General features: G+C 53.5%; 5 protein-coding genes across 5 annotated transcripts; 2 read left to right on the forward strand and 3 right to left on the reverse strand.

Annotated features, from left to right (window-relative positions):
• Positions 1 to 554: 554 nt before the first annotated feature.
• On the reverse strand, positions 555 to 1,760 carry Triagg1_3306 (uncharacterized protein; the record flags this gene model as incomplete). Its single annotated transcript, XM_062897584.1, has 1 exon — positions 555 to 1,760. One exon carries the CDS (start codon positions 1,758 to 1,760, stop codon positions 555 to 557), a length of 1,206 nt encoding a protein of 401 aa, XP_062757830.1.
• An 823-nt stretch (positions 1,761 to 2,583) lies between these two features.
• On the forward strand, positions 2,584 to 4,150 carry Triagg1_3307 (uncharacterized protein; the record flags this gene model as incomplete). Its single annotated transcript, XM_062897585.1, has 3 exons — positions 2,584 to 3,118; positions 3,181 to 3,264; positions 3,318 to 4,150. The coding sequence occupies 3 exons, from the start codon at positions 2,584 to 2,586 to the stop codon at positions 4,148 to 4,150; spliced, it is 1,452 nt and encodes a 483-aa protein (XP_062757831.1).
• A 305-nt stretch (positions 4,151 to 4,455) lies between these two features.
• Positions 4,456 to 5,706, reverse strand: Triagg1_3308 (uncharacterized protein; the record flags this gene model as incomplete). Its single annotated transcript, XM_062897586.1, has 1 exon — positions 4,456 to 5,706. The coding sequence occupies one exon, from the start codon at positions 5,704 to 5,706 to the stop codon at positions 4,456 to 4,458; it is 1,251 nt and encodes a 416-aa protein (XP_062757832.1).
• Positions 5,707 to 6,234: 528 nt separating this feature from the next.
• Triagg1_3309 (uncharacterized protein) lies at positions 6,235 to 7,381 on the forward strand (the record flags this gene model as incomplete). The annotated part of the gene is made up of 2 exons (XM_062897588.1): positions 6,235 to 6,511; positions 6,606 to 7,381. 2 exons carry the CDS (start codon positions 6,235 to 6,237, stop codon positions 7,379 to 7,381), a joined length of 1,053 nt encoding a protein of 350 aa, XP_062757833.1.
• A 338-nt stretch (positions 7,382 to 7,719) lies between these two features.
• On the reverse strand, positions 7,720 to 11,866 carry Triagg1_3310 (uncharacterized protein; the record flags this gene model as incomplete). Its single annotated transcript, XM_062897589.1, has 3 exons — positions 7,720 to 9,197; positions 9,253 to 11,480; positions 11,598 to 11,866. 3 exons carry the CDS (start codon positions 11,864 to 11,866, stop codon positions 7,720 to 7,722), a joined length of 3,975 nt encoding a protein of 1,324 aa, XP_062757834.1.
• Between the last annotated feature and the right edge of the window lie 801 nt (positions 11,867 to 12,667).

Consider the following 12,667-nt stretch of genomic DNA (forward strand, 5'->3'; position numbering starts at 1 on the left):
TTGAAGGAAATGATGATGATATGGCTGACTTTATTTTGGATTTACCGCGTTGTAATTGTCTTGGCGGGCTTTGAGGTTTTGGCATTGCCTTGAGTCTACGCGAAAGAGGACGGATTTACGAGGCAGGAGTATCAGGAACAGAGGTGTTGGATAAATTCACGGCGTTACGGTTGTTATATACCACTTAGCAGGCATTGGGTATTGGAATTGGATACAACAGATAGAGTCTATATTGACATATCATCATGATTCGACGAGATTATATACAGAGACTATCTCTACTCTTCAAGAAATTGGGAAAATATAATAAAGTAGCAATAAGAGAACATGATGAAGCATATTCTTAACAAAATTTATATAAAAAAAATCTAGAAAATGGAATAACTAAAAATGTAAAAAAAACAAGTCGACTTTTCTGAAAAATAGACAAAGGCGCCGCCCTTAAACACCGGCTGTTGAATGCACCCCAGAGACTCAATCTCCTCTTTTCTCCCCAACCTAGATCGTATACGCCCTATCTACTCATTTCTTTACTTTTCCCCTTTTCTTTTCAATTAGTCGTCAAAGTAGATGCTCTTTTTCTCGCCAATGTCAATAACACCGGCGCGGAAGCTGCCCCTCTTCTTCTTGTTCTTCTCCTTGGTGAAGCCCTTGCCCTTTGTCACGATGAGGTCCTCGTGGGCGCGCTGGGAGTAGCTCATGGAGACGTACTCGTTGGAGGCGAACTTGGGGTCGACTTTGATGTCCTTGGGGATGCGCGAAAAGGGCTCGACCTTGACCTTTTTGTCGCGCGGGTTGGGGGGCAAGGGAGGGTTGGGCAGGGAGTCGATTGTGACGGAGGAGTCGGAGGGGGCGGACTCGTCGGTGGACTGTTCCTTCTTGACGACGCCGTTGACGGGCTTCGTCTTCTTCGTCTTCTTCTTCTTGTCGTCGTCGGAATCCGAGTCGGAGTCTGAGGAGGACGACGAAGACGAGTCGGAGTCGGATTCAGGGAGGGGCACCTTGGCGGCCTCTGCGGCGTCGACTTCAGACTCGCTGTCGGAGCTTTCGTCGGAGCTGGAGCTCTCGTCTGAGGAGCTGGACTCGGAGCTCGAGTCGGAAGAGCTCGAGTCGGACTCGGACTCGGAGCTAGCAGGAGAGGCGACCTTCTGCTTCTTGGCACTGGAAGGAGCGTCGACCTTTTGCTTCTTGGCGCTGGGCTTCTCATCCTCGGAGCTGGAATCAGACGAGCTAGAATCGGAGCTCGAGCTAGACTTCGAGCTTGGGGGTGCCTTGCGCTTCAAGTTCTTGTTGCCCTTGGGGGGAGACTTTGCGCGGAAAGAAGGCTTCTCGTCCTCGCTCTCGCTGTCGCTGCTTTCGCTGGAGCTGGAGCTGGAGCTGCTCGAGTCCTCCATGTCGACATCTCGGTCGGCGGGGGCCTTGGCGGCATTCTCCCAAGACTGGAAAACGCCCACAAGAGTGTTTCCGCTGCTGGCCTCGGAAGCCTCCCCCCAACCCTTCTTGGATCGCTGCTTCTTGAAGGAGCCAAGGGCGCTGGTGAAGGCGTTGTCGGAGAGGAACTGCTCTACGAGGTCGAGCAGCTGCGCAGGGGGCTGAGATTGAGTCTCGACGCCATTGGTAGCGGAAGGTTTTGACTTGGCCATTTCGTCGTTTGTGCTGGTACTTGCTGAAGAGGTGTTCGCGATGCCCTTGTCGGTAGGGTTGTTGTTGGTGTTGTTGGAGAAGAGCCAGGCAGGTGGTTTTGCAGATGCGCTGGACATGTGAGAAGGGACCGAATGATTTCGTCACACAATGGTGAAATCCCGTTGGAGTCTGGATAGAGAGAGAGAGAAAGAATGAGAGCTTGAGGGCCAAAAGAGAAAAGAAAAGAGCAATGTCTAATCGCCCGTCTATCGCAGTCGACTTTTTTGTTCTATGCGAAACTTGGAAGCCGCCGAAAAAAAAAATTATTTAGCCGCAAGTTTCTGCCACGCGCCCAGGAACAGGAAACCAAAAAGGGCACGGGCGGTGTGGAGGGGCTTATCTCTTATCAGGGACCCAAAGCGGGATTAACGATGCGCCGCGCTCCGTTAGTCAGCACAATGTTGACGTTCGCAACGCCTCAGCCTCAGCCCCAGTGATGTCAAAGCGCAGATTGTGGTGGATTTTGATTCTGATAGAACAAAACAACAAACGGGCATCTCGGGCCCTCACCATCCGCGCATTTCCGCACGTGAGATCGCGCTTCACTTTTTGCTGACGGATTCGGGGGTTTTTTCTTTTTCTTTTCTTTTTTCTTCTTCCAATAGTTCGAATCTCGTCCCCTTGGATCCGCCTTATTTCTTTTCGTTTTCTCTAGCGCGTCCGGGAGCTCGGTTCTCTCTCATACCCATCCGTTGCTATCAGGGGACGCACCCTGGGCACAACTTCAACCGCAGACGCAATATCGACCTCCAGCCTCTCGTTTTCTTACCTGGGACATCTCCTTTCCTGGTTCTTGGCGTTTTTCATCGGGATCGCTGGGTGCACCGGGCCTGGCGCAGCGCAAACGCACGCAGAGTCACTCACCACTCACTTGATCTCGCCTCACCAAGCTCACCAGCCATGAGCACGAATTCTACCAAACGCAAGTTCAACGCCTTGCTCCAGGGCCTGAGCAGTCCGCGTCCCAGCACAGACGGCGACTCTCCAGCAATCATGTTTGGAAACCGGGTGCCCAGCGGCAGCCACAAGCCCTTGGACTATGATGCGCTGCTCCAGAAGCGCCGTCGCCTGGGGTTTCCCGAATCAACCGCGCCGCGCCTGGACAACACCGTTTCGTCGGGGCTCACAAGTCTGGCCAGCTCCATAAGGCGGACGGTATCTGACGCCACGACTCCGAAAGTTCGGAGGGACGGGCCGGCGAGGTACTCTCCTGGTGATAGGGAGGAGCTGCTGAAGAGGCTGGCGACGTTTCAGGAAATCACCGACTGGACCCCAAAGCCTGATAAGATCAACGAGGTGGAGTGGGCCAAGAGGGGATGGATATGTCAGGGCAAGGAGAGGGTGCGGTGCTTGCTGTGTCACAAGGAGTTGGTGGTGAAGTTGAAGAAGGAGGCCGGGGAGAGTGAGGGGGATGCGCTGACGGCTGCTGAAGTTGGTGAGTTTTGTTTTGCTTATGCTAAGTTCTGATGAGGGCGCGAGTTGACTTGCGATTTACAGAAGCTGCTTTGGTCGACAAATACGCAGAGTTGATTGTCAGCGCGCATCAATCAGATTGCCTCTGGAAGAGACGAGGATGTGATGGTAAGCTTATTGTGTTGATTATACTGGCTGCCTCAACTAATCGCCTTGTCAAGATTCCTTACTTCGGCTGTCATTCATGAGCGCAAAGGGCGCTATTGAAGCTCTGAAGAAGCGATATGAGGAGCTCTGTGTCCGGCGGGCATTTCTGCCATATGAGTTCAACCTTCACCTTCCAGAAGACATGAATTTGGGCAATGTCATTGGACAGCTCCCACCCGATTTTTTCACTGGAGACAAGGCTTCCACAGATGCACCCAACAAACCTGCGCTTGCCCTGGCGCTTATGGGCTGGCAGGGCCTGACCAACACCCGCATCGGCGCTGTTCCCAACACCGCGTCGTGTCACACATGTCAGCGACGATTGGGCCTATGGATGTTCAAAAGTAAAGAGGTGGATGAAAGTGGAATGGTTATTGTGCCGGCACCGATGGACTATCTTGATCCCGAGCGAGAACATCGCTTCTTCTGCCCCTGGAAGAATCCTGCCGCTCAGAGCCGGGGGCACGGCACGCAAAGCAACGATGCGGCCGATATGCCTGCGTGGAAGATATTGTTACAGTCCATCAAGAACGAATCCGATCTGCGAAAAGTTTATCAAGGCCAAGTCAAGCCAAAGTCGAAAGCGACTGCGGGCGCAGCTGCAGATACATCTACACCTGCTAAGACGACATCGCGTGCGCACCACACACCAAATATCTCTATTGATTCGACAGCCATCGACGACGAGGATGACGATGCCACGCGGGACGCAAAGGATAAGGAACGATGGGCAAGGCTGCGCAAGGTCAAGAGCTTGTTTGATACGAAGAAGCTGAAAAAGTCTCGCTCAGGCACTGCCGCGTCAATCAAATCCAACAAGTCATCCAGGTCGATTAAGGGAGACTGATGGCCGACTTGTGTGATGGCTGGGGTGGTTTTCTTCCTTTCTTCCTTTTCTTACGTTTCTCCCTTTTAGTTTTATTTCATTTTTTTTTTTTGGCTACATCCATCGCCGGGCATGGGATCCAATATTGTTATTCAGGGGAGGCTTCTTTTCCTTATCTCATCTCCATCTCCATCTACCCCATTCTCTCCAACATACCCTGTCCTTTGGGCTCAAAATTTTCCAAACATCATATTTCTTGATGTGCATACGCCGTACAGATTTCTAATGCACCCGATACCTCCCATGCCATCCATAGTCATACATAGTCACCCCGTCTTCGATTTAATATCATCAAATGAAACCACTGGTCCTCCGTACGTGACCGTCTCGTCCTTCTTCTTGACTTGTTGCTCTTTGAGATCAAAGTCGAAGCCTGCCATTTCTAGGATGCTCGTCCGAACACCCCCTACGCCCCCTCCGCTCCCTAGCTTGGGCACATTGTCCATTCCCGCGGCAGTGATGTGTATATCTGGATTCCAGCCGGATCCTTCTTCCCATCCGTTGCCCACGGAACGTGACATTTTCCGCAGCTCTTCCCGCACCAGCGTGGCCATGTCGTCGCATCGCCGAGTCCACGAGCCGCCGCCCTTGTCAGCCTTGGTCAAGACCACCAGCGTCCTGGTGTTTGCCTCGGCCAGTGTCCTCAACAGCCACTTGTCCTGCTCCATCAGCCTCTTTTCAGAAGAAAGCAGCACCACGGCACCGCGCAGCATCTTCCGTGCCTTGATGTACTTCCACACGGCATCCCCCCAACTAGCCTGACTCTTGAAGCCGTACCCCGGCGTGTCGACAAGAACAAGACTATACCGCGGCAGCTTTTCGCCCTGCCGGACGAGGCCCTTGGGTATATTCGGGAGAGGACCCAGACCAAAGGCGTTCATGAGCGTGGTCTTGCCGGGGCGGGCGCTGACTCTCGCGGCGCCGGGACGGCCGGCGAGGGCGTTGAGGAAGGATGATTTTCCGACGTTTGAGGCGCCGAGGATGATGACTTCGGGGATGTGGTCGTTTTTGGGGTGGTGCCGCAGGGATTCGGCGGAGTAGAGGAACTGGAAGCCCTGTTGGAAGAAGGATGACGCGGAGGCGATTTGGGCGTCTTGGGGTTTTGTGGTGGATGTTGTGATGAGGGGGGAGGAGGAAGGGGATTGGCGGATGAGGGTGTTTGTGAAGAGGGTTTCTTTGTGAGGTTTTGTGTTGGGAGGGGCGGAGCGTTTGGGAGTTGATGGTGATGATGGTGAGGGTTCTTGGGGGGTTGGTTTGGTTTGTTGGGTGGGTTTATGATGAGACGTTGTTGTTTTAAGAGTTGTGGGTTTAGTAGTTGATGCTGTTAGAGGTGATGATGGTGATGGTGTTGAGTCAAGTTCATTGCTGGTGGCGAGAATGCGAGGTGGTCTTGCGCTAGGTCGTAGGCGAGGCCATCGTGGGACGGATGTGCTGAAACATGCATGAGACTGAGGAAATAAGACGAGACGAGGAGATGTTGAGATGCGCTGTAAAGATGCTGGGTTGAATGGAGGCATTGTCAAAAGAGTGTTTGATGTGAGTTTGTTTAGTGACGTTGAGTTTGGAGAGATGAGGTTGAAGCAAGTTCTTTGGCTATGCGTGTGAAAATACAGGGTGACCCCACTATGTGATTCTTCGAGTAGGAATAGAGGTCAAGGTCAACAAGACATACCTGCTTATTAAATAAATGCAAATATATAGTGCATAAAATAAAACATCATCATCTGTTTCCAAGACTTTTCAGATTTCCATTGCAGTAACTTGGAGACAACGTTTGGGAACAATATCATGATCCTACCGGGTACCAAGTTGCCCAACATAGTGCATGATTCATTAACACAGCTTGCTAACTTGATTCGTACAGTAAAAAAATCCGCCTAGGGTAGGCAAAATAGAAGCATCAGATCAGATCATGTTTCATTCATCAACACACGAGTGAGAATCAAACTCATCCCAAATCTCACTCACTCACCCACGCATCTCATCATTATCACTATCATCATACAATCCTCACTTACACCAACACCCTTGACAAATATAAAATCATGGCCCCCGGCGCCCTCGACCTCGACGCCCACGAGCAGCCCTCAGACCAAATGAAGGCCGAGTGGAAGCACTTCTCCCGCCTCGACCAAAACGTCCTCCTCAAAGAGATACCGCTCGACGATCCCCGGCTTCCCATTGAACAAAGCGGATTCCGTGTGTCGGGAAACATTTCGCGGGCGCAGATATCAGAGGCCTTTTCTCACTTGGGATCTGAGTTTGCAAAGGAGGGCGCCGATGATGGCGATGCTCCTATTTTATATCACCCTTTGCTTCCAGGTTTGTCTCTCCTCCACACTCCTCCAGTCACAACTACACCATTGCAACGCTATAAACCCATCTATCCATTCAACTAACAAACTCATCCCAACAGGCCTCCTCATCATCCCCTCCCTCATCCCCCCCTCCATCCAAACCCACCTCCTCAACACCATGATCCACCGCGACCTCAGCAACCCAACCCACCAAACAAACCTCCACCTCCACTACAACCTCCCCTACCCTCCCCCCTCATCCTCCTTCTTCTCCCTCCCCCCAGACTCCCCGCCGACGTTCCTCCCCAAAGACCCTGCCGTCCACAACCCCCTCTCCATCAAGCAAGTCCTCCAGCGGCGTCTTCACTGGGTCACCCTCGGCGGCCAGTACGACTGGACGAACCGCGTCTACCCGGAAGCTCCTCCTCCTGGCTTCCCGGATGATTTGGCTTCTTTTTTGAAGGCTTTGTTTCCGGAAACGCTCGCTCAGGCTGCTATTGTGAATTTCTACACGCCTGGGGATACGATGATGATGCATAGAGACGTCAGCGAGGAGATTGACAAGGGTCTCGTCAGTCTGAGTTTCGGATGCGACTGTCTCTTCATGATCGCCCCCAGTCGCAGCGCCAACGGCGAACGAGACCAAGCTCAAGAAACACAACAAGACAAAGACGAAGAGAAAAAGTATCTGTTACTGAGACTTCGCTCCGGAGACGCCATCTACATGACAAAGGAGTCGCGCTACGCATGGCACGGCGTGCCAAAGGTTATGAAGGGCACATGTCCCGACTATCTCGCAAATTGGCCCGCCGGAGGACAAGACGGCGAATTTGAGCAGTGGAAGGGCTGGATGGAAAACAAGAGAATCAACCTAAACGTGAGACAGATGAGATGAGGTGAATAGAACATCATATGTTTGGTTACATTACAAAAAAGTTGTGCAGTCTGGTCCATGTAAGCAACAAGGAGCGTTTCCAAAAAAGGAGAATAAAAGAACAATTCTCAGACCGGCTGCGTAAAGTATATATAGATGAGGATATAAAGTTAGATATAGATGGAAGCTCACGAGTACCCAATGCAATCAATAAACTTGCTTCCAGCACAAATTCTAATTCCCAATGATTGCTCCAATCCCAATTGCCAAACTTGGACGCTTGTATAGATAAAAAGCAACAGCAATGAAAAGGCCTGCTTGAAACAAATGAAAAAAAGAGTCGAGGTTTGCCCCCCCTTTTATGCAAAGCCGAATCCTTGGGCATTTTCCAGCGCCATATTGAGTCGCTGCCTCAACATGTCCTTATCCTTGTAGTCCGGTAAAAGGAGTGTCCCGTAACATGTGTACGCAGTAGGCAACCGATTCCCACTATCTTCACCATCGCCATTTCTTTGTACCACAAACTGCAGGTTGCGCATGCCCCCGACGGGGACGCGGTCCGAAGCGGTGACGAATTCCAAAAGCTTGCGCTTCATCCTGTCGTCATAACGCTTGACTATGGACCAGAAGTCTCGGACCGTGGGTTGGGAGGCATCCCACCCAACGTAGCGAGTATATCGTCGAAGCTCCGAAATGTCAATCTCTTGCACGCCCTCGACAAGGGACTGCAGAATCTGGGGGCTCAACAGGGAGAGCGACTTGTACTCGAGGCAGCTATTAAAGCCACGTTCAAACGCCTCATACTGCGGCCTGACAGACACGTCAGTCAGGTAGCGGATGTAGTCGCTCACATACTGGTCGCGGTTTTCGTTGGTCACGAGCGGCGCCTCTCGGTCGTCAACTGATTCTTCGGGAATGTTGACGCGCATTTTCCAGTCGAGATTCTGCGGCCACTGGACCGTATCCTTGGTCATTTCTCGTGTCACGTTGCCCCCAATGTTGGACACGGAGAACTCGTAGGTGCGCGCAAAGATGTCTTCCACCTGGCCATCTTTCTCGTTCCATTCCAATAGGCTCATCAGCCCGCTGGCCAGTGCAGGCCAGCCGTCTGCAATGTGGTACAGCTCTTCCACCGGCTCGCCCAGCAGTTTCCGGTACAGAGCCCTGGGGAAGGTGACGGGAAGCGTGAGGCCGTTGTATACCGCCAGGGATACGAGAACGCCCATCAGCTCAAACTTCCACTCCTCCACAACCGAGCCGGGAACAAACCATGCCATGCGCGTTCGGTCATCAATGGAGAAGGCACCGTACTTGGGGTCCATACACTCGGCAATGGCCACGCGGAAGAATTCCTGCTGTACGCCACCCGAGTCGAAGCCTTCCTCTCCGCCCTGCTCGCCGAGGTGGACCTTGAGAGGACGGAGGAGCTCACGCCGTTCTCGCCTCCACAGCTGATCAAAGGCGTCTCTCAAGACATTGTCACGACCGATATCCAGTATTAGATACTTTGACGATGCCACCCTCAGCATATCCTGCAACACTATCTTGTGGTGGGGATTGGCAACAAGACTACCGGGATCGACAATAGCGCTCATCCTCGTCTTGAGCGAGCTGCTTTCTTCAAACATCCGGCTCATCTTTGCAAAGTTGATGGATCTAAAGAACGTGACGAGACATTCTGGGCTGAAGAGATAGGGGTAGTCGAGCATATGCCCCTTATTCCGCGGAGAGTCGGACTCAGCCCATGTTACTGGCATCTCCATGGTGTCTAGGCGTTCTGAGAAATAGTCGGCCCGGAATTGAATGTCTCCCAGGAGGAGTCTGGATCTGTTTTGGTCTGTGCTCTCGTTAGCATGCGGGATAAGACTCTGGAGATGGCAAAAATGACTTACACATGGTAGAAATCAGAGACAGCGCCCCGTGAAAGGCACCGCCGCCCAAAACCTCGGGGTTTCCATCCCACTCGTGATAGAGAACCGTCCTCGCCCAGTCCAGCAAGAGAGTGGGGACGCGGGTTTCGTGCAACAGGCGCTCGGCTTGCGGGAACTCCAGAATTCGGAGTGGCCCTGAGTGCACAAGGTCGAGCTGGCTGAGCAGTGGCTGGAGTATGTCCAGCTGGCCAGTCTTCGTCTTGCCATCCATGCGCATCAGAGTAGCCAGGGATCGACGAGCAGACACGGCAGAGAAGACACGGCGCGCCAGTCTGATGGCGTTGTCGTTTGAAAAGACGTCCTCATACTCGAGGCATATGGCCTGCGGCTGTCTTGCGGAGAGACCGTTGCCGCCCAGTGTTAGCCCCGTAGATCGTATGCGCGACATGTCGTACAGAGTCTTGGAGTCTGAGACGAAAGGTGCTACCGCAACGAGAGCATGAAGACAGACGGATACGACGCAGCCGGCTTCGAAATCCGACAGCGGTTTTCGATTTTTTGGTAGAGCCCTTGAGGGACGAGACTGGGAGGCTTGAAAAGACCTTGGTGTTGCGAATAAAGACTCGGCTGCCATCCAAAGGCTGTGGAGGACTAGGGTTGGCACAGCACGAGTCATCCGAAGCATGCAGTAGAATAGCGTCTGCGAGTCATACAGCTTGCCATCTCGGGAGAAAGACCGAACGAGGGAGTGAGGGTCGCTCAGGACGGTGAACAAGGCCTGTTCATTGAAGGCCTTCCACTGGCTGGGGGAGGTGGTACGGGATATCGATCGCCGTCTAGCCAATCTTCTTGATGGATTCTGGGGGACGGGATACGATGCGTGAGATTCCAAAGGCCCGAAAAAATGGCGTTCGTATGTATTATCCTCTTGAAAAACATCACATATAAAATCGACAAGCTCGACATTCAAAGCCGATAGAGATTGAGGCAGCAGAAACTTGGCCGAGGAAAAGTCTACCTCCGGAAGCGGCGATATTGGCCTTAGCTTGGTCTGCGTGTCGACGTGTTCACTCTTGACAGCCGGAGGAGTGCTACTGGGCGTCTCTCTCTCGTCAATAGTCTCCGTATCAGAGGATCCTGATTCGACATCTTCCACCGTGTTGGCCGGGGCGGTGGGGGTGGGAGCAGACAAATTTTCAAAAAAGGCAGGCTTGGATGGTATTTCAGGAACACCACGAGTAATGATAGCAGGCGACGTCTTGCCAGCGCGAGCCAACTTGTCGGGGTAGAAGCCATTCAAACTTGGAGGTCGTGACGTTGGCTTGGCCTCTTCGCTTCCTGCTGAAATGGCAACGGGATCCATGGTCCTCCTGTTCGATTTGGATGGGGAAGAACGAAGAGTTGGCTTGGAGTTTCTCTTAGGCCTAGACGACACATCTTTTACCGGGGTGGGCGGTTCGACTATGTCTTGGCTCGAGGTTCTTGCCGGCTTTGAAGCCTTGTTCCGTTTAGGTTGAGCGGCTGGAGGAGGTGCGGGTTGATGCGCTTGAGAACGGTGTGTCTGCGAACTCGTAGCCTGCTCAGTGCTGGCTGGGCCAGCAGTAGTAGCAGTGGTAGCATCCGCAGTAGCACTGGTGCCAGTTTGTCGAAATCCACCCAGCTCGGAGAACTTGTCCGTCATGGCTTCAATAGCCTGTGGTGTAAGCCATTCCAGCATCTTGAATGCGACGGTGCCAAAGGTGGCCACTGCAAACGATCTGTAGTCTTTTTGTGTTGCCTTTTCCGTAACACTGATATGAGAGGCCGGTAGCTGCCCGGGTCGTGTGGTAGCGTCGCCATTTTTGGATTCGCTGGGCTGGTTATCCAAGTGTTGCTTTTCCAGAGACGACGAGCGAGATCTTGTTGTGGTAGGGGAAGCGGGAGGCTTGGTAGCAACCCCCACGCTTGGTTTTCGCCGGGATGCTGTGTGGCTGTCGGAAGGCCTGCCGGTGTTGTGCTGGGATGGCGAAGGTCGAGTAGAAAAGATGAGGCTGTTGAGAGCGGGAGGGACCTCTCTGGGTGAGCCGAGATGGGGACAGAGGCCGGCCTCTGGGTTATCTTGACTGGCCAGGTACACTGCTAGTGTTCTGGCACTTGTGGGATTGTATCTGCGGATGGGTGCCTTGCCAGCGAGGCGCTTGCGGCAAGTGAAGCAGGTAGCCGTCGAGCAATTCGACACACCACAGCCACTTCGCAGTTGGGAGATGTATCTACATTTTGGGAAAGACAAGACGTTAGCACATCTGTGATGGCATATCCGTGACGGCGCAAACGGAGCCAAACGGAACTGAACAAAAGGGCATCAGAGGGACAGTGACCAGACATACTTGTCGACGAGATGCTGAAAGTCGTGACGACGACTGGCTCGATGGATGGCATAGACGCGACGGGGATTCTCGACATGCTGGACGTAGTCGTTGAGCTCGGCCGGCGCATCGGCTGGAAGGCGAGGGAACGGAGCCACCTGCCAGAGCCCGGCAAGCAGATCCAGCTCCCCGTTTGCTTCGGAGGGGCCTCGGAGGCGGGCTTCAGCGGCATGGCCGGGCTCGAGGCCCCTTGCTGACGAGGACGTCTTTTGCGGCGCGCTCATGCTCATGGCTGACGAGGGAGCCGCTGTGGTGAGAGCAAATCAACAGCCCATGCTTTGAGAGGAATCGCAGGCGGGACTGGCGGCGACACGATGCGGCGTTGGACGATGATGTTGGAGCGGGAGACGATGGAAGTGATGCGCGTACGGTAGGGATGAAGAGGCAAAGGTTAGTAAGTTGGTGGCGGCTGGTTTGGCAACGAGATGAGCAAGGCTGAAAGTGACGGCTGTGGGGAGGGAGCACAACCATTGCCTAGCTGCGCCCCCCGGAGAGCTGCGGCAAGAGTACTGGCTACCTCTTGAGCCGTCTCGTATCGAAGTGTTTCGCTCGCCGAGTCTGCCGCTGGATGGAGGTGGACGAAGTATACGCTACCTCGCTGCTACCAGGTACTGCCAAGGTACTCCGTCCTAGTTGGGCCGCCACAGCCCACCCCCCAGGCCTGGATCTGAGTTTCAGCGCACGACAGCAATACCGCCAGCGCTATCCGCACCCGGCAGATGGCACGCTGGGGCGCTGTTAGGGCGTCACGTCAACGGCGGCCGTAGGCTTCGAGGTAAGCGCCCCCCCCATGACCACAGGCGTGCAAAGTACCGCTCGAGTACCCGCTTGCAGCGCCAAACAGGAATTTTGCTTTGCCGTATCACAATCGCCTGCAGAAAAATGCAGATGCAGGGCACGACCCACCCTTGGCAAGCGCTCGCAAGATAATACGTCAGATGCCCCCGCCACTCAAAAACTTCCACCAGAATTAATAATTCCTGCAAAACATCGCCGGCCGTCGAGTCACCGCATGCTGGCTTCCCCGGGCT

Source organism: Trichoderma aggressivum (assembly GCF_033847375.1).
Source record: "Trichoderma aggressivum f. europaeum strain CBS 100526 chromosome Unknown scaffold_009, whole genome shotgun sequence".
Lineage (NCBI taxonomy): Eukaryota > Fungi > Ascomycota > Sordariomycetes > Hypocreales > Hypocreaceae > Trichoderma > Trichoderma aggressivum.